At 39.4% G+C, this 22,722-nt stretch overlaps 1 protein-coding gene across 2 annotated transcripts in view; it reads right to left on the bottom strand.

Moving 5' to 3' along the window:
- LOC103458512 (signal-induced proliferation-associated 1-like protein 1) overlaps positions 1 to 22,722 on the bottom strand; it is a 40,730-nt gene that overhangs the window by 14,856 nt on the left and 3,152 nt on the right. The window contains exons 2-7 of one of the 2 annotated variants that reach the window (XM_008399375.3): positions 4,421 to 6,117; positions 3,566 to 3,696; positions 2,369 to 2,557; positions 1,969 to 2,143; positions 1,129 to 1,232; positions 706 to 863 (exon numbers count right to left, since the gene is read on the bottom strand). In XM_008399375.3, coding sequence (XP_008397597.1) covers positions 706 to 863; positions 1,129 to 1,232; positions 1,969 to 2,143; positions 2,369 to 2,557; positions 3,566 to 3,696; positions 4,421 to 5,909 — 2,246 coding nt within the window. In that variant the 5' untranslated portion in view covers positions 5,910 to 6,117. Of the gene's footprint in view, positions 1 to 705; positions 864 to 1,128; positions 1,233 to 1,968; positions 2,144 to 2,368; positions 2,558 to 3,565; positions 3,697 to 3,977; positions 4,140 to 4,420; positions 6,118 to 22,722 lie in introns of those variants that run through there. The other variant, XM_081603372.1, reaches the window with a different exon arrangement.

Below are 22,722 nucleotides of genomic sequence, written 5' to 3'. Positions count from 1 at the left end.
TCATTTAGAAATCAAAGTCCCATAGTCTGAAGCAAGAGGAACGAAGAGGAAGTGAAGAGGAATGAAATCCAAGCTGATTGAGGATCAGAGTGAAATTTCCAGTCACTGACTATATGAGGTGTCAAGTCATCTGCTACTGTTGGCCCAAATATGTTTGATCAAGTCCAAAGTCCTTGCAGGCGTCTACCAGGAAATTTCAGAGCACTCTATGCTCCAATAACAAACTTTATGGAGGTGCAGATTTCTTTTGCAGCAGAATGACTTTGCACCTGCTCACACTGCCAAAGGCACCAAAACCTGGTTCAATTACCAGAGGGTTACTCTGCTTGTGACCTCTACTCCATAGAGAATCAATGGCCTTTTCAAGAAGTAGATGAGAGACACCAGGCCCAACCAAGTGGTAAGTACATAGAAATTAACATATAGTTTTCAGAAGTGACATTTCTGTTTGTAATATCCTTTTTAGAATGTATTATACAATATTCTTATAAGCTTTTTCCCAATTATTTTTACTACATAATTTTTTAAGAAGAGAATTTTTTATTAGCTATAAACTAAATGCTTAAAAAATATTTCTTTGTAAATAAATCTATATGTAAGTTTTCAATATTTTACTTTACGTATTGGCATAAACATATTTAAAAAATTACTCAGATGCAAATCTACTCTCAACTTATCCCCCAATAATCTGCCGCTAGGACCCACCTGTAACATGTGGCGTCAGAGCAGGGGTTGTGCACCCGAACAATGATGAAGACATGCTGAAAGTGAGACCGAATGGCTCTGGGCGTGAAAGGGTGAGCTCCCGGTTCCTGGAACACAATGGTCACAATGTCGTTCCCAATGTGGCGCTTCCTCAGCAGCTGGAAGAACAGCAACAATTACACTGACTGAAACTGAGATTTGACTGAAATTAAAGTTAAAACACACACACACACACACGCATGTGGCACATTTTGCTGTTTTCAAATTGAAATAAATAATTTCATTAAAGCTGAACAGGGTTCTGTTCATAGAGCTGTAAATCTTCTGCATTCCTGAAAATTTATGTGGAGCATTTGTCTCCAAAGAAAGACATTTTCCTGACAAAACAATATACTGCATACAATCCGTGTTCTCCATGTTTACCTGTTGTTTGTTGTTGGGTGTGTAAGGCAGCATTGTGGACACATGAAACATGATCTCGTAGTCCTTATAGGAAGTGTACAGGGAGTGAGTGCCAGTTGAATCCGCTGCAGAAAGAATGGAAACGCGGAATTGAAAACCGTAATATTGCTCCCATTCATTTGTGCTTTGTACTTTCTGTGCACAGGATGCACTTTCACCATAGCACAAACAAGTAGACAATAGGGAGCTGTGAACAAATGCCAGCCAATCAAAATTAATGTTCATTCGGGGAAAATTGCCTTCTCTAAGGTTTGCATCCTGTACATTGTTTTTTGATTAACAGTACAAAGAAAGCACTAGAAAGTGTAGGAAATTCAAATCATTTTAGAAAAATATTTACATCTCAGTTCAAACCAATCCGAAACCAAAATGACTCACAATGAGTTCCAGAGAACAAAAAATGGTCTCCAGTATGTTTAATCACCTACAAACCTCTGAGCCTCTTTTATAAATGCTAACTAATTCATCTTAGTCTATCACATAAAATCCCAATAAAATACACAAACATTTGTGTCTGAAAGGAAAAATATTTGCAAAACCTCCAGGGGTTTGAATACATTTGAAAGGCACCGCATGTGTTGGAATCTAAAGAAACAAGAAAGAAGGAAGGTCACATGAAATGGAGGAAAGCAAGACAAAAATAAAGAGTCTCAGACTAAAGAGGCTTCAACGGATCAGAGGTGACAGGGAGGCAGAAAAGTCACTTCAGTGTTACAGCTAATCTACAGGTCAGTATGGCTGGCCTGTAGATAAAAACCCCTTTGTATGTGACGCCAAAAACAATGCAGTGTGTATAATTACTTTTGGTGTCCAGCTGGGCTCTGTACTTGGTGAAACCCTTGAGGCGGATCTTCTCCCCCAGCAGCTGGAAGAACTCCTCTAGGGCGGGGCCGGCGGTCTCGTTGTTGTACATTTCCTCCTCTGTGCTTTGTCCTGCTCGGCAGTACATCACACCCACCTTGACCTGAAAACTTAGCTGGAGACCAGGCACAAAAATTTCACACTTTTTCAACCTCAAAAAGCCATTTTTAGGTGATTTTTAAATCAAAGTGAATTTATGGCTGACATTCCTTGCAGTGGTCAAACTCCACCTATGGAATCTTTAAAAAAATACTGTAATGGATAGAGAGGCATAAAGAATACCCACACTTCCTTTCAGTAAAGGACAAATAATTTGTAATCTTATGCGTCATCCTCCTACCCCTTGTTCATCCAGTTTCATCAGCTGCTCTGTGACTTTAGGGGTGTTGAGTGCCAGTCTGAGGCAGGACAGATCCAGTTCTGGGAGAAGGTACTCCATTACATCTTTGATGGGCAGACCTCTTGTGGTCCCATGTTTGGAGGTAGAAGGCACTGCATCCTCCAATATAGAACCTCTAAGAGTTGTCAGCTGGATGGGAGAAACGAAAAGGAAGGTTACCGAGGTGAGAGATAAGGAATGCATCTAAGGTATTATTGAGGCTCTGAACTTCAGAGAAAACAGGCTGTCCCTGACAACAGAAATAAACAACAGCGCAGTCTGCAGAGCTTCTAATACCAACTTCAAAGTCAATAACGCAAAAAAAAGAGGCAATTCTGACTCAAATCTTTGGGTAAGTACAAAATGAAAGAGGTGAAAGAGGTGAGATGGCCTGTACAATCATTCTGTAGCACAGAGTGTGCATTGTGCCGAGCTCGTGGGACTAAACTCAATCACCCAGCTATCTTAGCAGCTGGAACAGACGGACACTCCCTCTTCCCTGCAAGCTTGATGCTGCACTGAGCTGATGTTTACAATGGGCCACTGTTTCCAATGTTTGCATGAGGGATTGGGGGTGGTTAGTTGCTTCAGTCAAACCTGTGAAGTTTAAATCACATGCACCTGTCCTGGAACAATCCACAAAAAAAAAAACCTTGTGTATTCTATCTGGGTGGGAGTGCATGGCATTAAATTCTATAAACCGATTTCCCCATAAGAGTGGAATCAAACTCTCATATTAAGGAAGTATTATATTTAATTGAAAGCTCTTCTCACGATAGTTTTAGGTTGCTGACAGGCCTTCAGGGCTAGAGGATGAGTGTACTTCCTGAGGTTTCTTCACACATTGCTAATATCAAGTAAACACCTGGATAGCTTGAGGGAAGGTTGCATAATGATAAAAAATAAAAAATAAAAAAAAGGACAAAAACAAGTAACGCAACTTTAACTAGTTGATTATATTAAACATGGAAAAAAACCTTAACCCAGAATGAATAATAAATAATTTGACTGTAGTGTATTACAGAAAAACCTTTTTTAAATTAAAGTTTAGCTACTAAATACCAACATTAGTGAGTATAAGGATATAAAGACTGCATTATTAAAATTTAGTTGGAAATGAAAAAGAAGTGTGCTGTAAGAGTTGAAGGCAAGTCTGACCTCGCTTGTTCTGAAGATGATGCGGTAGTTATACTGCTGCCCACGCTCTTTTTCCTCGTCCAGCTTCTCTCTGCGCAGACTTACAGCGACTGGACCCAGAGACTCATCCATGCCAAAGTAGTTCCAGTGCTCTGAGGTGCAGAAAGTGTCACAAGTCCAAAAACAGGAAGTTAAGCATCACTGCTTTTGAAGCACATCGTTAGTTTGTAGGTAGCAAAATATTTCAAGTGTTTGTCGCAAGACTTATGAATTCATCATTGGCATCAGAGAGATAATTTGCCATGTTTAATGTGCTGAACATTGTATTATGAACAATGCATTTGCCTGGAAAAATGACTTCAACTAATTTGGAAAGTGAAGAATTTTCCCTCTATATCAGACAAGTCAAAGTTGTTTATACAGTTCAACACACCTGAATCAAATGATGGCTCATTAACACGTCTACAGATCATTGACAAGTTGATAAGGTAGTAACTACCAGCATGTTGAACCTGTAACAGAACTAAAACATGCAGGACATCAGAGCTTACGGACTGACTTTGGACACCTTTTGTCTATATGATGATGATCCAGGACTTAAAGTTCAGTTTCCTACAACTTTTAGATGCATTTCTGCTTCAACACAGCTGAGTCAAATAATGAGGTCATTAGCAGGTCTCTGGAGAACTTGACTGCATACTGTTGAGGTGATTCAGCCATTTGATTCAGGTGTGTTGACTCATCTGAAAGCTGCAGGTCACCAGCTCTCAATGACTGGGTTTGAATTAACTCAAACCTGTGCACATTTTTTCTACCACTCACCTACAAAAAGAGCAGTTCAAGTGCATCATGATTTGCACTATAACTGCCTCTTACCTTTAAGGTAGAAAAACTTTCTGAAATAGTAGGCTCCCAGATCCACGTGCTCCACAATGTACTGTTTGCCCTTTTCGCTGACTGTGCTCGGTCCCTCCTTGGGTCCCTCGAGAACAGCTACTCCAGCATTAGTGCAGTGTGTGCTCAAAGATGTCTCATATAGGTGACCTTCTCCAGTCAGGTTTCCTGAGCTGCTGCTGCCTGCTCCACCACCCACAAGTCCATGATACCCAGTCCCACCTAGCCCACCTGCGCCCAGCCGCCGCCTCCCGCTCCCGTCGGTGTTGATCTCGTTGCGGAAGCAGGGGCAGCTCAGCAGCATTTCGTTGCTCTGTTCGTCTCCTGTGTCCAAGCCTGGGCTGTCTCTGGAGCTCAGCTCTTCTTGGCTGCCACTTGGGGAGCTGTAAGGCAGGCTGTGGGTAGATGACAGAGTGGAGGTAGCAGATGCTACGGCAGCAGCGGACGCTCCGGTGGTGGTGTTCTTCCTCTTTCCTGCCGTCTGTCGAAGCTGAGTAATTTCATTGAGGTCAAAAAGTATGCTCTGAACGTCGTAGTGAGCAAAACCTTTCTGACAGACCCAGGGCTTTAGAGCGGGAGGTGCATCCTCCATTCGACTGTCCTCCACATCAGATCCGGCTCTCGGAGAGTCCAACTCGCCTCGTACATTCTTAAGTTTCCGGAATATGGACTCCCCTCCCGTTTCGGATTTGGTGCGTCTTTTCGGAGGCTTGTCCCTGTCTCTGGGTTTCAGCAGGTGTCCATCTGTGACGTCCTCCTGAAGCTCCTGAAGCTTTATCCCAACATTCAGAATGTCTTCTAGGTTCTCTGGAGCAGGGCTGCGCTGGTCAACCTTGTCCTCTTGATAACCCTTCAGCATTTCAAAGAAACTGTCCTTAGCGATTCCGTGTTGATCTATTGATGATGTGCTGCCATATTCCCGATGAAGAGGGGAACATTTAGCTCCCGCTGATGGCGCCCAGTCTTCTCCGCTATCTCCGCTGCCCTCCATCTCACTGATGGCCATGTCGCTGTTACTCCGTTGACGGACACGTCTCTGTCGAGGATTTTTGTGTGCAGGGCCTCTGTAACCTGGGGTCAAATAATGGCTGTCGGGGCTGTAGCTGTTTGGCGGTGCATGTGTTCGACTCATTAGGGTGTTGTGGATGTTGCGAAGCATAGAGGAGTCATGAGGGCTCAAAACAGAGCCTAATTTAATGTGACTTTTAATAACAGAGGGGGTGCCAGCCCCAGCATCACCAGACGAGTGCCACTGCGTTCCCGGAGTATCTTTTCTCGGGGGCCAGTCGGCCACCCGAGCTCGAACGCCCATTTTAGGCATCCCTGTGTTCACACTGCCATGGTAGTTGTCTGTTCGGGCCGGAAAAGCCCCCCCATTGACTGGTCGCAGATGGCCAGTGTAAAACTCGTTGGTGGCAGGAATGGAGCCTCCAACCGTGCACTCCATTGGTGGGCGCTTCAGGCTGGTCATGACATCAGTGCCAAAGGTTAAAGGCACTTAGCAGATGGGCATGGCTGCTTCTGGGACTGGGTGCTACTCGATGACCTCATGAGCAAATATGAATGTTGGGATCAACAAGTCCAGAGGCAAGAGATATCCTCAGCACTCAAGCTTGCATACTGCCTCCTCAGCTGCAGCAGTCCTGATGTTTAGCATTTTCTCCACTCATAACAGAACCCTGGAAAAACATAAACAAATATTTGTTAGGATTCTGCTGAAAAATCAGCAGCACAAAAATTTGAGCAGTGATGTTGAAATCTTGATGTAGAAATTATCTTCACACATGCTTTCTACCACTATTGACATTTTCTTTAGCAAAAAACTACATCCAAATTAACAAATAAATACACTTATAACATGGTTACGGAAAAAATAAAAAAAATGTAGGGATATTGCTGTTTGAAAAAAATAAATCTGAAAATTTCCACAAAAATGTCTTAAACATGTACAAGTATCTAATCTGAAAATGTGTCTGCAAGACTAAATGTTAAAAATGGCAGTCCTCTTTAGTGGTAAGAAATATTTAAAAGTTAGAGAAATGTACCTTACAGCTGCAAAGCAGTGGGAAAAGGATCAAACACTTTTTATTAATCAAAAAACCAATTTTGTACTCAGCATTGTGGCTCAGTGCTTAATGAACCAATCCAACATTTAGTATTAGATGGAGACCATCTTTGAACAGGAGTTCTGTCACAGATTCTCAAGTGAATTTATATCTACACTCTGTGCCATTTTAACACATGCATAAAATTTTTTCTAAGCCATTTAGTTGCAGCTCTAACTGCATTTTGTTCTGCCAGAAGGTGAATCTCTGCTTACGTTTTTCCAGGCCAGGCCTAAATCTTCTATCACTACCTGACAAATCGGACCAATTTGGAAATGATGCAAATAAAAAAGAGATTAAATCTCTTCGCTTACTCCGACCCACCAGGCTGTGCCTGTGATCACATTACCCACTTACTGCAAGTGCACTGCAAACGCCATCAGCTCAGACACCTTCATACTCCATTGACATCAGTTTTCATTACAAATATAAAAATGTTACAAAAAAGAATGTCTCAATCAAACAAGTAAAAGTGGTGTACTTGAGAAGCATTTGTAAAATGCCATGTTTCCACAGTACACTATTGAGATGCAGGTCAAATTCTCCCTCGACAGCCCAGTTGGTTTGATGTATCAACATAAATCTGCAAGTCAAGTTAAAAGTACAGGAGGAAGAAATCTCAAAGTTCTGCAGTGCAGATGATTCCGTTTTTAGAAACACCTCAGGCAAAGAATCCTCAGCTAACTAACACAGAGTGTTTGACTGGTCAGAGCTACATGCAGGGCAATTTTGGAATAAAACTTGGAAGGGGCATCAAACCACACACATGAGTTAGAATGACCCAGTCAAAGTCTAGATCTGAATCCAACTGTGAAAGTGACAAAGCTTGGATATTCTTATAGACACTCTCTATCCAGCTGACTAGGTTTGAGCTATTTTACAAAGAAGAAATTAATTTCTAGATAAGTGAAGTTGTTGGAGAAACATCACAAATGATTTACAACTGTAACTGCAACTTTACTTCATAATAATGCACTAATTTGTGCATTACTGGCACCCCCTCTGTTAGGTCATTCACATAGCATCCCAGTAAAATACTATAGAGCTTGTGGTTGTAATGTGAATGGAAATTAATACCTTTGCAAAACATCTTTAAGTATTAACAGAGGAAATATCTGCAGCATCTTCTATCTGCTAAACAAGAATTATTTAATTTTATTCTATGCTTTTGTTACCAGAAATTGAAAAGAACCCAATGCTCCTCTTAGGGTATTTAAATAAATCAAGTTTTCAGAGCAGATTCGAAAAAAAACTTGATTAATTTTAAACAATATTCATGCCCTACAAAGACCCTTTTAATCTAGGTGAGCAAATAATCACGGAATGTAAATTAAATTGCAGGTCCAGTCCCAGAGCGTTTTGCCCTGTTCCCTCACGCAGCCGTCCACAGGGAGAAACTAATGAACAGAACCAACTCACTGCACTTGTGCTCACACACAGACACACATAAATGTCCCAGAAACAGGTCTGTAATCTGAATGCTGAACAGTCAGGCTGTCTTTATGGTTTTTCCGATTAAACAGTAGTTACCCTTTCATGACCCCAAGTAGCCAACCTTTGTGTTTTAAAAAATACTTGTTTGCAGCTAATTCAGATATTGATCCAAAAACATACAAAGATTGTATACATACGTACATTGCTGCTCAGAAGTTTGGTTATACTCTTAAAATGCATTTAAGCAGATGTTTTTCCACCCCAACAGGAAATGTTCGCAACAAACACCAACACTAATTTTAACAAGTAGGTCCGACCAAGCTGTAAATCACTGAACCCCTAAGAGTGGCCAGTCTCCCAAATGTTAAAGAGTGTAAGTATAGCTTTCAACCTGTATGTACAATTTTGATCTTGTGGGTTTAATAGAGATGTCAACATGTACCAACATGAACCAACACGCATTTACTTACGCAAGTCTTTAGGGAGGGTATTCTGCATGTGTGCATATGTTAATGTGAGAGAAATTGTAAAATATAACATCATGGAGGGGCAATTTTTGAGTGTCTGCCCCCACTAACATGTAGTGGTGTGAGGGAATGAAGCGCCAATGTTCAAAAAGAGAAAAAGACTGAGAACAGGCAGAAAGAAAAAGACAACAAACGACCTATGGTCCACTACGGTCTTGTTCTAACTCATTCTGTCAACCTTATCTCGTTAAGCAACTTTTCCATACATTTTTGTAGAACATGCCCAGACTGTTTATGCCTGTTGACTGAATTTATTCATTCCTCTAACTGAGGCTTTGACTACTTAGCAGAAACTCCAGATACATTACAGCATGAGCCACAGATGACTGTTCATTCCTTCATGAGCCTGTGTGTGTTAATCAGAATGCCTTCCAGCTTCTTGTGACCTAGCAAACACAAATTACAGGGAACAAAGGAGAGAGACAGACGGGAGTAACTCAGCTGGACAGATGAATCACGTCATGAATCAGAAACATGAAAACCTTAAATCAGTCATCAATAAAAGACTTCTTTTACCCAGGGTTCCACAGTGGGGAATGTTTTTGCTGAGCTAGCTTGCCTGCTTGTTGTCCCTTAGATAAAGGGCAACACGCTGCAGCTGAAAGAGTCTTCATCCTGGGTTTTCAAACAGAGCAGGAACGAGGTTTCCCAGCACACTGGGCAAGTGTTACCAAAGCTCTGACAAAAGATTCAAGGGATTGCCCTACAAGCTTGTAATTACCGCGAGCTTGAATGGGATAAGGGGCTGTTTGCCTGACACCATTGGCTTTCAAACAGGCATCCTACCATTTAGTCCATTGGCTGTCCCTAGCTCCTAATCTTTCTCCCCTCTGAGGGTCGACTGGGTTATTGGGTAGCCAGCACAAAGGTCCCTCTGTGGTGGCTCGGGCAAAACTGGGGCCTCATTCCAGCACACTGAAGTCTTTGAAAATTGCTTGGCACGGGAACCTCACTTCAGCTGTGTACATGGGGTTTGCCAGGAAGACCAGATAAATTAAAGCCTTGGTGAGCTGGTGAGCAAAGCCTGAGTCAGATTAAGTTCAAAAAAACATAAACTTAAAAAAAAAAAACATAGTAAGAAGGCAAGGAGTAGTATAAGATTCTCACGTTACGAAAAAAAGTGGAGAAAAATTACCCAAATTGGAACATGATTGAACTGCTTTTATTTATTAGGAAATGCATCAACTATTTTCATTGCTGCTAAAATAATCTAACATACTGTTGATCACTTTGGTTATAATAAACATTTATTTTGATTTAGATACATCAAAATAAATAAAAAAGTGCCCTTTTTGCGATTTTGCTTTTTATAGAATAAGAAGCCGCGTTACTGGTCGGACCACCCAATCTAATATCCCCTTGTTTTAGCTGCTTAAGGTCAGTCGTAGCTTGAGACCTTGATATTTTAACTCCTCCATCAATAAGAGAGACTATAAAAGGGAGGATTCCATGCTGCAGAAGAACACTCCTTTGTCATTTTTTCAAAAGGACCGTATAATGTACATATGATATGACCAAAAATATTAACTGTTTTGAAAGGTTTACTTCTTAAACCTCAGTATACCTTAATGCCTGTTATCTGACCATTAATAGTAGGGAAATGTGAAGCGTGAAGGATCCCAGACAAAAACATGAAATAGCCAGTCATTTGGTTACGCAACTGGTCTTTTTTGCAACATATTAACTTGAAGACGCAAAACACAAAATCAAGTGACTCTTACACAAATCAATTTCCTGTCATTTAAGGGGTGCTCACAGCAAGAAGTAAACTGTGGTTTTCCATGGAGATCCACAAGCACAGGAGAATCTCAACCATTTCCGACTCCCTCAGTCTTGTCTGGCTCCTTTCCAATCTTTTGTCTGCTTTCTCCTTCCATTCGAAAATTAGGCACCAAACCACACACCAACCTGCCTGTACTATTGAGCAAACCTGAGAAACCAACAGCTCGAGGGAATACAAAAAAAACAGGGAGATATTTTGGCAGTCTAACGACAGAAGCGGATTCCGACCACAAGTTGGGATCCAGGAATTCCACATGATTCACTGAAGGAAGAGACGGATACCTGTGTGAGTGAGAGGAGACTTGAGACATGTTTGGGCAATAACTAAGAGAGAAGTGCAGCACTGATTGTGGCAACTTTTATACTAATTCCCAATTGAGTTTTGATCTATTCATGATCAGCTGCAAATAGGAAGGATGTAAGATGGGATGCTTGTGGAGTGCTTTACAATTCAGTATGAACATTTATGGTACCTTTTGTCCTGTGTTGTGCTGCTGCTTCTGCCCCATCTCTGGGCCCCTCTCCTGCCTCTGCAACACAGCTCAGTAAGTAGAGGGCAGAGCTAACTACTGGCAAAGGAAATTTCACTTGTAGGCCTTACAAGAAGAGACAGTTCTGGAGGAGTGCCAGTGTATATTCATTGCCATCATATCCAGCAGGGTATCCTTCCCCTCCTTTTATCTAGAAACCACTCCACCAGGGTTTCAAGTGGAAGAGAGAGGAGAAATAAAATAGACATTTCAAACTCTTGACAGTCAAGTCAGTGATGGAAAAACTGTGAAACTATTTCTAATTATCAGAGTAGACTACTGGTTCAGCTGCGATTGCCTTTGTCAAACTTTAAGAGAACCTTGTAGCTTCAATAAAAGCTTACTGCACAGAGAGCAGCGTAGGTCGTCCACTTACAGTATATAGACCATAGAAGAACCACAATTTCTCCATTCTGACTGATGACAAGCCATCAGAACAACCCAATGAAAAAAGTCTGCCACCTAATCTGACAACTTTCTGCTCTGTAAAAACGTGAGCTAAAGAAAACTGAGTCCAGATTGATTAGAAACTGAAAACAGAGACACCCTCTTCAGCTTAAGAGAGGAGAAGCAGTGTGCCACTGCCTGCAGAGGAATGTAAAAATTCCAACAAGCCGGCTGTCGAATTGCTGAACTGCACCAGTTCCATGCTGCGGTTAAAAACTGGAAGTCTGCTTTAGGCTGCACTTTCCCTCCGCCTGACAGCAACTCCTAAGACGCCATTAGAGACATATTACTGCACAAGGTCAGGTACATGCTGAGACAAAAGGATGAGACAAACTCCAGAGCACCAAATTCTATAAACCAACATCAACAGAATAGAGCAACTCATGAAAACAATCCCTGCCAACTGATGACAGATAACCTTTTTTAATCTCAAACAGCATCTTCTGTTCTTTCAAAGATGCTTGTGGACACAAAGGATTTAAAAGTCTCTCAAACAGGCTAAAATATTATTAGCATGTAGCTTTTGAGTATGGCATTTGAAATATAATATACAGTAGATGAGTGCATAATCGTAATTTGGCTCTTGATTAAAAAAGCCGGTTGAAAGTGAAAAGTGTAATATATATTATATAACTTAACATAAACCATGACTTTTTAATGATCTTCTTCAATCTCTTGCAAGAATACCACATCTGTCATGTGTAATTTTATTTAAATAATAAAATAATATTTATTCAGCACTCTTTCTACATTTCTAATACTGTATTTTAGTCTTGAGAAGAGCGTAAATTATTATATATATTCTTATGAGTTAAGACATTAACCTTTAAAATGTGGTTAAAAAGAATATAAGTACATCTTATTTACAACCGTTCATATTAGCAACTTAAGTTCTAAATCATTACAGCTGTTCTGCTGAACCCTCTTCATTAAAGCTATTTTTATATCAATAATAATAATACATCAAACGTATATACTGCTTTTTAGGACACTCAAAGACAGCTTACAAACAGAGAAAAACCCAACACAAAATAAATACATTTTAAAAAAAAGAGGATTTTCTCTTTTTCCAAAACACTCAATTGAATTCTCAGACAGGCTTTTTTAGTCAATCTTATTATGCAAAAACCATCATTTTGTCTTTGTATTTTATAATCTCCTACAAACTGCCAAAAATAATTTCTAGGGCACATTTAAAATCTTTAGCCAACTAAAAATGCTCCAGAAGCTAAAAGGATTAATAAGCACAACACACATTCTTAGTAAATTTAAAATACGTTCTGATTTGCTTTGTTTAGGTCTGAATGATGAGCCCCAAGATTAGAAAAAAAAAATGCATTCCTAAAAGCACATCTGTGTGCACATGCCCTCAGTCTGCACAGGCAGAGCCACAAACGAGTGGAAACAATGACACGGCACCATATTTTCTCTGATTGCTATTATCAGTCAACAAAATTCCTTTGTTGGTTCACACAACCCCGTTGCTGAGGAAAACAGAGAGCAGCCTTGACTTGCAGTGCCTAAGACGGTAAAGATAAAAATCAACCGATGGTGTGATTTTTTTATAACATTTTTTTAATAATGTGTTTGTAAAAAGTTTAAGCTGTTGCATCTTACCTAGGTTATTGCTAAATAAATATGTCGGGATAAAGAGGCAAGCTACTGCTAAATTAGGCTTCATTAAGGTATTTGTAATACCTCCGGTATCCAATTCAGTGACGCTATCAGTCAATGGTCATGTGATAAGCATTTTCAGGCATGTAAACAGGGAAGAGATTATTCCTGAAAATAATCTAAAGTGCTTGTTCGGACAAGGATAAGTCTTGTTTTGAAATTCCATCAAGAAATGAAAACAAATCTATTTGCTTGTCTCAGATTATACTAAATACCAATAGTGTATAAAATAAAATCAAAAAGTACATGCGAACAACAACAAAAATCAATATCCAAATTACAATTTTTCCAAGTGATTTGTTATTTGTGTTCATGTTAATTGCAATGCATCTGTTTTTCCCACCATAAGACATTAGATAGAGTTTACCTGGTGTAATGTTGCAGACTTAACTATTCCTACACTTTAGGAATGGCAACAATTTTAATGCCTTATTCCTGAAAACAATTTTATTTAAATACCTTAAATTGTTGCCATTCAAACAACAATTCAAGGTATTTTTGCTGATTTTAGTTAGCCAGTTAGTTTGCTCATGAGCACTGAAAGGGACAGAAATTAAACTCTTGCCTCACTGTTTGTGCAATAAAGATTAGCCCTACAAAATATTTCAGCTTACTTCAAATGAAGAGCTTAGTTATTCTAAACAATCATAGTGATTGTAATCACACAGATCTTTCTGAGTTATGATCAGATATTTTCTTATTTTAGTCCTAGATTGCAGGTTGATTATTAGCAGGTTCAGTGTTCAGTAGCTTTAATAGGTTCTATGTGTAGGTGGTTCCATAAAACTATTTCACACACATTACCCAAACCTAGCCATAAAGCTCAAAGTTCATATTACCAACTGCAACTCATAGCAAGATTCTCTATGGTTAATAAATACACAAACCAGTAGTCAAACAATGCCATGCAAAAGTATTCATACTTTGAACCTTTTCACGTTACAGTCGCAAATCTCAAAGTATTTTTATTGGGTTTTTAAGAGACATGTCAGGAAGGAAACAGGTGCATGGTTTTCACATATTTCTTTTTTTATATTTTTACAAATACAAATCTGAAAAGTCTGGAGTGTCATTGTGTTCAGTGTCTCAACACCCCCAGGCCCCACTGAACCACATAGAACAGCATTTTGCAGCAATTACTGCAAGACTTTTGGATTAAATCTCAACGATGGCATGTATGCAGTGAACATTTCCCTACAAGGTGCCTTGTTAAACAGTGCCATGTGGGCTTAGATGGCGACACGTTTCCTTTAAGTCCCTTAACAACAATGGCCCCTGCTAAAAAGGAGTGAACTCATTTGTTACCAAACAACTCGCAGCTCAGCATGAAGCTAACACAAGTTCTCAGCCAAAGTGTTGGGATGAGACAGTTTGAAGCAATTGTGAATTAAAATAGAAGGATGTGAGAGTAGCAGCAGTGTAATTAACAGCATTTATGTACAGAAAGGGGGATGAGTGAATAGTTTGTGTTCTTGCCGTCTGTAATTTAGCCTCTCCACTTTAAGGGGGGGTGGGACTCAGCCAGGGGTGGACCAGCAAACAGTTTATAACTAGCTATTACTTCACTCTACAATCAGAGACTTCAGAATAAACAAATCAGTGTGAGCCCACAGTGTTGCTGGAGTGTCTCATGCATGCATATATGCACAGACTGACTGTGAGTGCTCCACTGGACCAATAGCACATCATCATCTGCAACAGCAGAGTAGAGGATCTAAATGATTATCATTCAGTCAGGAACAAAGACGACATGAGGAAAATAAATAAAATGTTAATTATATCATTGGAATTTGAATGTATAAATTCGGTGTTGGATATTGGATGTTAATGTTGGCTGAATACATGCATGACTGCTAGTCCGTTGCTCTAATACATGAAATCTCTATCGTTAGTGAACATTTTGAAGTTTATTTTATTGCTAAATATTTTAGGAAGCCAATGTATGAATGAAGATTACTCAAAGAATGTACAAATAATACATTTAACTTAGCCTCCCTTGTTCCTCATGTAGCTGTAAAATATTTTTATATCAGCACCACATATGCTTGAAGGCATTTACAATGAAAGCAGCATGGGAAATAATCCCATTAGCACATCAGCTTGCTCAAAGTAAACAATCTTGAACAATAACTGCTTCATTGATTCGTGTTCTTGTTTTGATGCCTTGCAGAAAAAAAAATCTCAGCAAAAAGTTTACAGCGGAAATTGCATAGATTTGCATACTTGTGTGCAGCTCTGAATGGAACAGGGACAAAAAAATATCAAAGATTGCAGTGCATGTGTGAATACAGCTTTAGGAAGCAAGATCAAAGTCATAAATATCCAAGAGTGTCATAAATAAGGAATATTTGCAGTGAGCTAATAAGATGCAGGGTTTGATACCTTACAAAGATACCCTATCCAAACAGGACCGATTGGCAGAGTGGAGAATTATATATTATATCCATTTCTACAAACAGAAGCCACATATAGTCTAGGTGTTTCTCATCCTCTGACACACTCCTCCCTGGAATTGGTGCCATGATGTCTCAAGTGCAAGATTACTTGAAGCAGAAAGCAAAAGTCAGCATGTAGGAGAATCTGTTATTTAAGGGTTACACAAGAACTTTGGAGGGTGTATGGAAAATATGAATTCTTATTTACCTTCAGACTCTTGTATCAAATCTATTTGGTTACAGTTAGAAAGAAAATAATATAATAAAAGTAAAAACTTTTTAAATATATTTCATGTTTATCTCTTTGTAGAGACAAGATAAAAACATTTTATTTTTCAAACCATGTTACGCAGACAGAAGCAAAACTGTCATCTACAATTATAATCAAAGCAGCACTTAGTTAATATTAAATACATCCCTGATGACACATTAGTTGAATTCTATTCATTCAAAGCAAAGAAAAATCCTACATTAATCAAAGGCATCTTTAAATGTTAATTGCCAACATTGGTTGTGACAAAAATAAAAATAAAAAATAGGCATTAAGTAGAGTTTGCCATTTGAGTCCTAAACAAGGATTATAAAGAGGAAATGGAAAAGTAACTCTAAAGTTTTAATCAGTCAGTGAGGTGTTTAAAAATGACAGAAGCTTTTTAAAAGGAAACTTTTCAACAACGTGTCTGCGGTTTATGCAGGCTGCAAGACAGCGAGAGAGAGCAAGTCTTTAATCAAGTACTTGTAAACCTGAAGAAAGATGCGTCAGAGTTTTTAGGAAGTTTTATAAAAATGTTTGAAATGCCATCTTTTTGTTGATGAGCTACAGGGTCAACTAACAGCAAGCTGTCAGATTCCCACAACAGATGTGTCAATTTGACAGATATCTGTGATGTTTGAAAGTCGCAGTCCTGTTCTCTCACAACTCTGATTACACATGTAATAAACAAGCCATTCACAGACAGCTATGAAAGATCAATCTTCATTTGCCTTCCCTTACTCTGAGTCCACCTAAAAACAGCACTATTGACAAAAAAAAGGAAGACGCCAGTAGTAACCCTGGAGGAGCTGCAGGTATTCAAAGCTCAGGTTGGATGATCTACCAAGAGCAAAACTAGTAGCCATGAACTCTACAAAACTGACCTTAATTAAAGAGTTAAAAAATGAATGTCACTGCTTAAAGAAAGCCGTGGTGTGTTGAGAGGAATTGCCTCAGTCAGGCCAGGTGCTGACTACAAGTACATAATACACTTGAAAGAATATTTTCTGGCAAAAAAATGTAGAAAACCAGCTTTGTGTTGGTCTAAAAATCCAATGAACTACTCAAAATCTACATGCTTACTTTAAATATTCATCAAATGTATAGAAAAAATATATGTATCATTGTTTGGCATTTTCACATGTGTGGGAAAGTGATCTTTTGGAAGCTAAGGTGGTTTGACCACAAAGATTAAAGAAGGTAAGGAAACCGTAAGTAAATAGATGAAACCTGAGCTCCACCGCAGCACCAGCAGCACTGACCACAAGCTATTTACACGGTCTACAGAGGATGTAATCAAATCTGTCATAAGCTGCTCTGCACATGCCTGGTAGTTCATTTTCATCAATCAAGCTGATCTTCTGATCGATCAGTAGCTGCTCGGCCCACACAGATGTCTCTGCAGCAATCAAGGCGAAGCACATAAATTCATCAGATTGCATTGACTGATGATGGGGAAATGCTTCAAATGTACAGCTTCACTGCAGGCTAGCGTATGCTGCTTGGGAACAAAATAAGCTCCAAGATAAACTGCCAGAATTGAGTTGGAAGCTTGATTAATATCCCCCTCACACTGGGCAAACACTTCCTTTGTGGTCACCAGATATTAACCATTTGCTCAGTAAACAAGATGTGCAAGCACATTTGGACTCGTAAGTTAATAAGGTAAGGATTTTGCCAGGTAGGCATTTTAACAAGAGGAAGAGACAAAGAAAGGCTTTTTATCATCATCAGGGCATAAAATCTCAGGGGTATTTCTAATGTCTCTGTAGAAAACTGATTGTCTGTCGTCCCTTACAGCTCACAGGGCAGACTGACTTCTCACATATGAAAGTCTAGATTTTCCACAGCTATCTCTTCTATTGGTGAGGAACAACATGTCCTTAATGTACTATTCTCAAGCTGGAAAATCCTGAAGTGTGAACCCAAAATCTAACTACAAGAAAAGCGTTGCAAAGTTACACACGTAAACAGTTTCCAGCCATTGATTCTGGCACGTGTCCAGAGCACAGCTGAGTGCACTTCCAGTCCAATTATAAACGGGCAGGCCGCAGAATTAATCAATTCATACAGAGTTAAATAAGTCAGCTAGTGTTGCATAACTGTGGTGCCCTGCGAAATCACGACATGCCAGAGAATCGTAGAGCAAACCTGCACAGCATGTCGCTGCTGGTGCTGAACTCCACAACCAGCCCTGCAACTGCGGTTTATTATGCTTTCAAACCAGTTCCATTTCATTTAAAGCAGCAGACACAGCTAATTTTAAATGGTTCCACCAACACTCAAAACCCCCAAAATAATCTAATTAGCATCTAAAACATCTCCATCTGTGTTATCTACTCAACTGGAATTAATTAGGACTACTTTATCAATCAGAGGAGGCTTTTCATGGCCCCTTGTTTGCAAAGTGTTTCTTTGGTTACGGTTGCTGCTATTTCACACCTTATTTAGGGTCTGCTGCAAATGAGACCAAGAAAACATCTCGGAGAAATGACAAAAATGCATACAGGTGCAGCCTTCCTTTTTAAATATCTGCTAGCAGCCGATGGTGACTCCCAGCTAATCAGCATTCAAGTCAAGCGCGAGAGCCATGTAAACACCGGCACGACTCTACCTCACCTCCTCCCAGCAACAGCGATGGTAACAGCTGAACTAAGCAGTAGTTCTGTGGAACTGTTGCTAAAAAAAAAAGTAGAGAAGGGGAATTTTAGCAATGTGCAGCATGTGGTTTCACTTGTGCTTCTTGTGAAGGAAAAACGTTAGGCTGCATATCCAGGAATACATCAATGAAACAGGAAACAGACAGTAAGAGGAAAAGCTGGAATGGCAGCCATGTTTGTTATGATGCAACTCTATCTGTCCTTTTCACCTGGAGGAACATCAAAAAAAGGGACTATGGCGCAACTCGTCTTTCGTTGTACAGCCATGTTACACGTAGTACACACACAGCACCTTGCAAAAGTATTCACATGCTGTGAGCTTTTCACATTTTTTACCACTGCAACCACAGATTAACACACATAGTTGTAAAGTGGAAAGAAAATGATTCATACAAGAGAAAAAAATAGTGGCACTGATTTGTATCCAACCCTCTTTGCTCTGTCTGTAGAAAAACAATACTGCCAAGTCAAACAAATACTACACGGTATGCATGATGTGTCAATTATAAAGTCAGCCTTCTATTGGCTAAAGAATATTTCCAGGACTAAGGACTAATGTACCAACAAAATATTGAGAAACTCATCCATGCGTTTATCTTTAGTCAGATTGATTACTGTAAGTGTTTTCACAGCCTTCTGGTTCATGCCTGCTCTGAATCCCCAGAATCTGAACCCAACAAGAAGCTGCATTCAGTTTTTATGCTCCTCTAATCTGGAACAAACTTCCAGAAAATTATAAAATTTATGAAACACTGAGTTCCTTTACATCAGGGTTAAAATCCACTTGCTTAGTGCTGCTTTTAATTCATAATAACAGGAACATTCATCTATTCTGGTCAGCATAACAACTTTTTATTACCTCTATTTGGCCACTGCATTATGTTTCTATTTAGTTTGTTCATTGTGTTATGTTTTTTTTTATCATGTAAGGCACTTTGAACTGCTATTAAAATCAACTTGACATTTGATTCGAGTACAGAAGCAGCTATTTTTGAAGGTCTGAGACATTTGTTAGAGAACATTGCTAAATAAGCATCCTGAAGAGAAATAGACACTGCAAACAGGTGAGGGATTCATAGATAAAGCTGTGGTCCTCTGACCACCAAAGTTAAATATTTTGGTATTTGTAGTCAAAAACCAACATTGCACATGAGTTTGAACACCATCCCCACAATGACAAATGGTGCTGGAAGCATTATACTCTGGGGATGCTTTACTTTAGGAGGGACGAAAAATCTGGTTATTTCAAAAATTGTCCAGGACTTAAACACCTTATACTGTTTGAGGTAGGCAATATAAAATCTTTATAGCAGCCAGATGCTTGATACTAACTTCTGTTACACTGTACAATGGAAATTGTGAGTCTCAACTAATAATATTTTTTTTTCCTACAGCAGAAACATATCAGAAAGATCAGTCTGACAATGAATAGACATGAAGGAGCAGATCTTACTGCTTAAAGTCAGGCGGCAAACAGAGGAAAAGAGGATGTGGAAAAGGAAACACAGCTGGGAAAGAGACGAGAAAAAAAAACAAAGTTCTGTTGCAGCTGCAGTCACTGCACAAAAGTTCAAGACAATTTCAAACACTGACTGATATTTGCCTTTAGTTATGAGGGTCATGAGAGAGATAAAGTTGGTGTTCACTCTCTTTGTCACACAGACCAATAGACCACCGATTCAAGTTTACAGCCAGAGATTTTATGTCAAGACGGGCTCACATTTTCCAGCAGAACAGCTTCCCTAAACATACAGTTAGATCTACAAAAGAATGGTTTAGATCAGACTAATTGATTAACCAAGCTATTTGGCAAAGAAAAACTGGTAAGAGACTTGCAAAGTAAGTAACCAATAAACCTTCAGCCGTATTTGCTGCCAAAGTTATGACAAAATACTGACACAAAGTATGTAAAATGTATATTAATATTTCTAAAAAATTCTGAAAGTCTTGCATTATTTTCTTTACATTCACTTCAGTGCATTGTTTTGTTAGTCTATCACATAAAAACTCAGATACAATACATTGAAGTTTGCCATTGTGACATGTGAATAAGTTGAAATAGTGTGAACTATTGTGTGAACCTTTTGCAAGGCCCTTCACCAACATACATTTCTGCACCGAATGACTAACATAATAAAGCTACATCACTCAGTGAACCTCAAACATATTTTTTCAAACAGTCATTTAATCAACATTTGCTTAAACATAGTCTGACTCTTCACCCCGAGATTTATTAAGTGCAAAGCAGGAGTTCACAGGCTGCAAATTAATTCCCTCGATCCACAGCAAAAGGATTGTGGAGCTCTGGAGCAATCTGATGAAGGATTATTCTAGTTTAGCACAGGAACGTAAGCCGCCCTCTCCTCTGATCAGAACATTCCTAGAACTCTACTTTTACACATTATAGGAGATAACCTATTACTGTGTGTCGATTTGGTCACATTCCAGCTTTAACACACAACACATGATATAAGTTGCTTCTGAGAGCAATGAAACTGTTGTAAACATTAAGAGGAATGAGGAAGAGCTGAACAGACCTGCTTATGTGTTGAGAGAGCTGCTTTTAGATCAGCCAAAACCAAAAATTTCTGCGCTCCTCTTTGCTTCTCAGATTTCTGTCTGCAGGAAAGAGAAGGGAGGTGGGGGCAGCGGCAAAATCTCCCCTCTCTCCGCGTTTTTGTATGTCGGAATTATTTTCCAAAGCTGCCCACACAGGCTCGACATGAGGCGTGGGCTTGCAGCTCAGCCTGATGTTTTGATTTCTTTCAGAGTGGAGTTCTGTAATCCTTTTCCAGAGAAAATGCACAGGCCAAAAAGGGGAGACAGTGAAGCAACTGGCAGACATGTCGAGACAATGTTGAGCACGTCATTATAGTGTGGCGGCGGAGATAGCCTGCAGCAACACATCATCACCATCACAATCCCAGCTTTCATTATGGAACACTTTTTTTGTGCAATGTCTTAAAAAATAAAAAAAAATAAAAAAGTCATTATGATTAGTTTCTTGTCTCTGTTTCTGATTCTGTGTTCCACGTTGTACTATTTTCAGCCCCTGTGAGGTTTGATGGGAGCAAAGCAGGGGAATTTCTCAGCGTCTGATCTCTGCATTACTGTGGGTTTTGGTCTGGGCTTGGAATCTGGAAGCAGGATGAGGGAAACCAGTTGCACAGAGGTTGTTTTAGTTCAGAAACATGTAAATAACAGGCCAACGAATGAAGACGCAGAAACAAATCATGATGAAAAGCAGCTTTCTATACCTGGCTCCCTGTTGAAACGGCTTCACTCAGCATCTCCTGCAGAGATAATTATAAGGTTTGAAATGATGGAGGATTTTGGTGAGGTTGCAGTTCCCTAAGCAGTGTGACAGGTGGGGGTGACGAGTACATGGGAATTTTCCTTTGTCTGTTTGCATTAACTCCATGACAGAGGACTAAAAAAAAGAGATTACATCATCACCATTGGAAACCCCAGCCCTCCGCTCCCCCCCATCAGCAAATGTACAGTGGATCATCTGACCCAGACAAAGACGGAGCTTTACACAACTGTTTAGCGAGCAGGAAATGAGGATTCAGGGTCACACCTCATTACGGTCAACCACATCGGCCCCCACGGCCACCAGCAAAATTATAGCAAACACCACCCATCACCATTGAGTCATTTGACCTCTGACTACAAGCTGACTAATATACGACACATCACTGGTGGGGTTTATGGAGGTTCCCCTTTTTTTTCTTTTTTTTTTATAAATTCAACATAGTATTCTGAAAGCTGTTTCTCAAGCTCATGTCAAAATTCAGGAATAAATGACTAATTGTCAATGACAATATGTCACAATATTGCAATAGCCAATTACCAGAATCAAGCTACACCAAAGTTTTCAAACGTCTAAAGTTTAGCAGGATCCCCCTCTCTGCTTCTTGTTGTGAAGTGAAAGTCAGCTGTGTGAACGTAGATCAAACTCTTCCTTACCAGAGAGACATTAAATTTTCTGGTGGTTAAAATACTGACAGTCATTTTGTGAAAGCTAAAAGAGTGCCACTGTTTTTAGAATAACACTGGGAAACTATACACTCACTGACCACTTAATTAGTTAGAGCTGTGAAATCGTTTAAGACGAATTGTCAATTCAGTAATGCATCAAGAAGTTGTGAAGATGACTTGCTGAAGTTCAACCCAATAATAAATGGTGCATCTCAAATAAAAAAATATATAATCAAAAAGTTATTTTTATTTTAGTAATTTGATTCAAACATGAAACTCATGCACATATTCAACACAGAGTAAAATATTTCACGCATTTTGTTATTCTGCTGACTATACCTTACAGTTAAAACTAAAATATAGTTTCTCAAAATAGGATTTTTAAAACAGAAATGTTTGGTGATTGCTATGTTATGACCTATACAATTATAGGGAGGACTACTGACTTGACATTTG

Source organism: Poecilia reticulata, chromosome 22 (assembly GCF_904066995.2).
Source record: "Poecilia reticulata chromosome 22, P_reticulata-male-v2, whole genome shotgun sequence".
Taxonomy (NCBI): Eukaryota; Metazoa; Chordata; class Actinopteri; order Cyprinodontiformes; family Poeciliidae; genus Poecilia; species Poecilia reticulata.
This window is presented reverse-complemented; position numbering and strand designations above follow the sequence as displayed.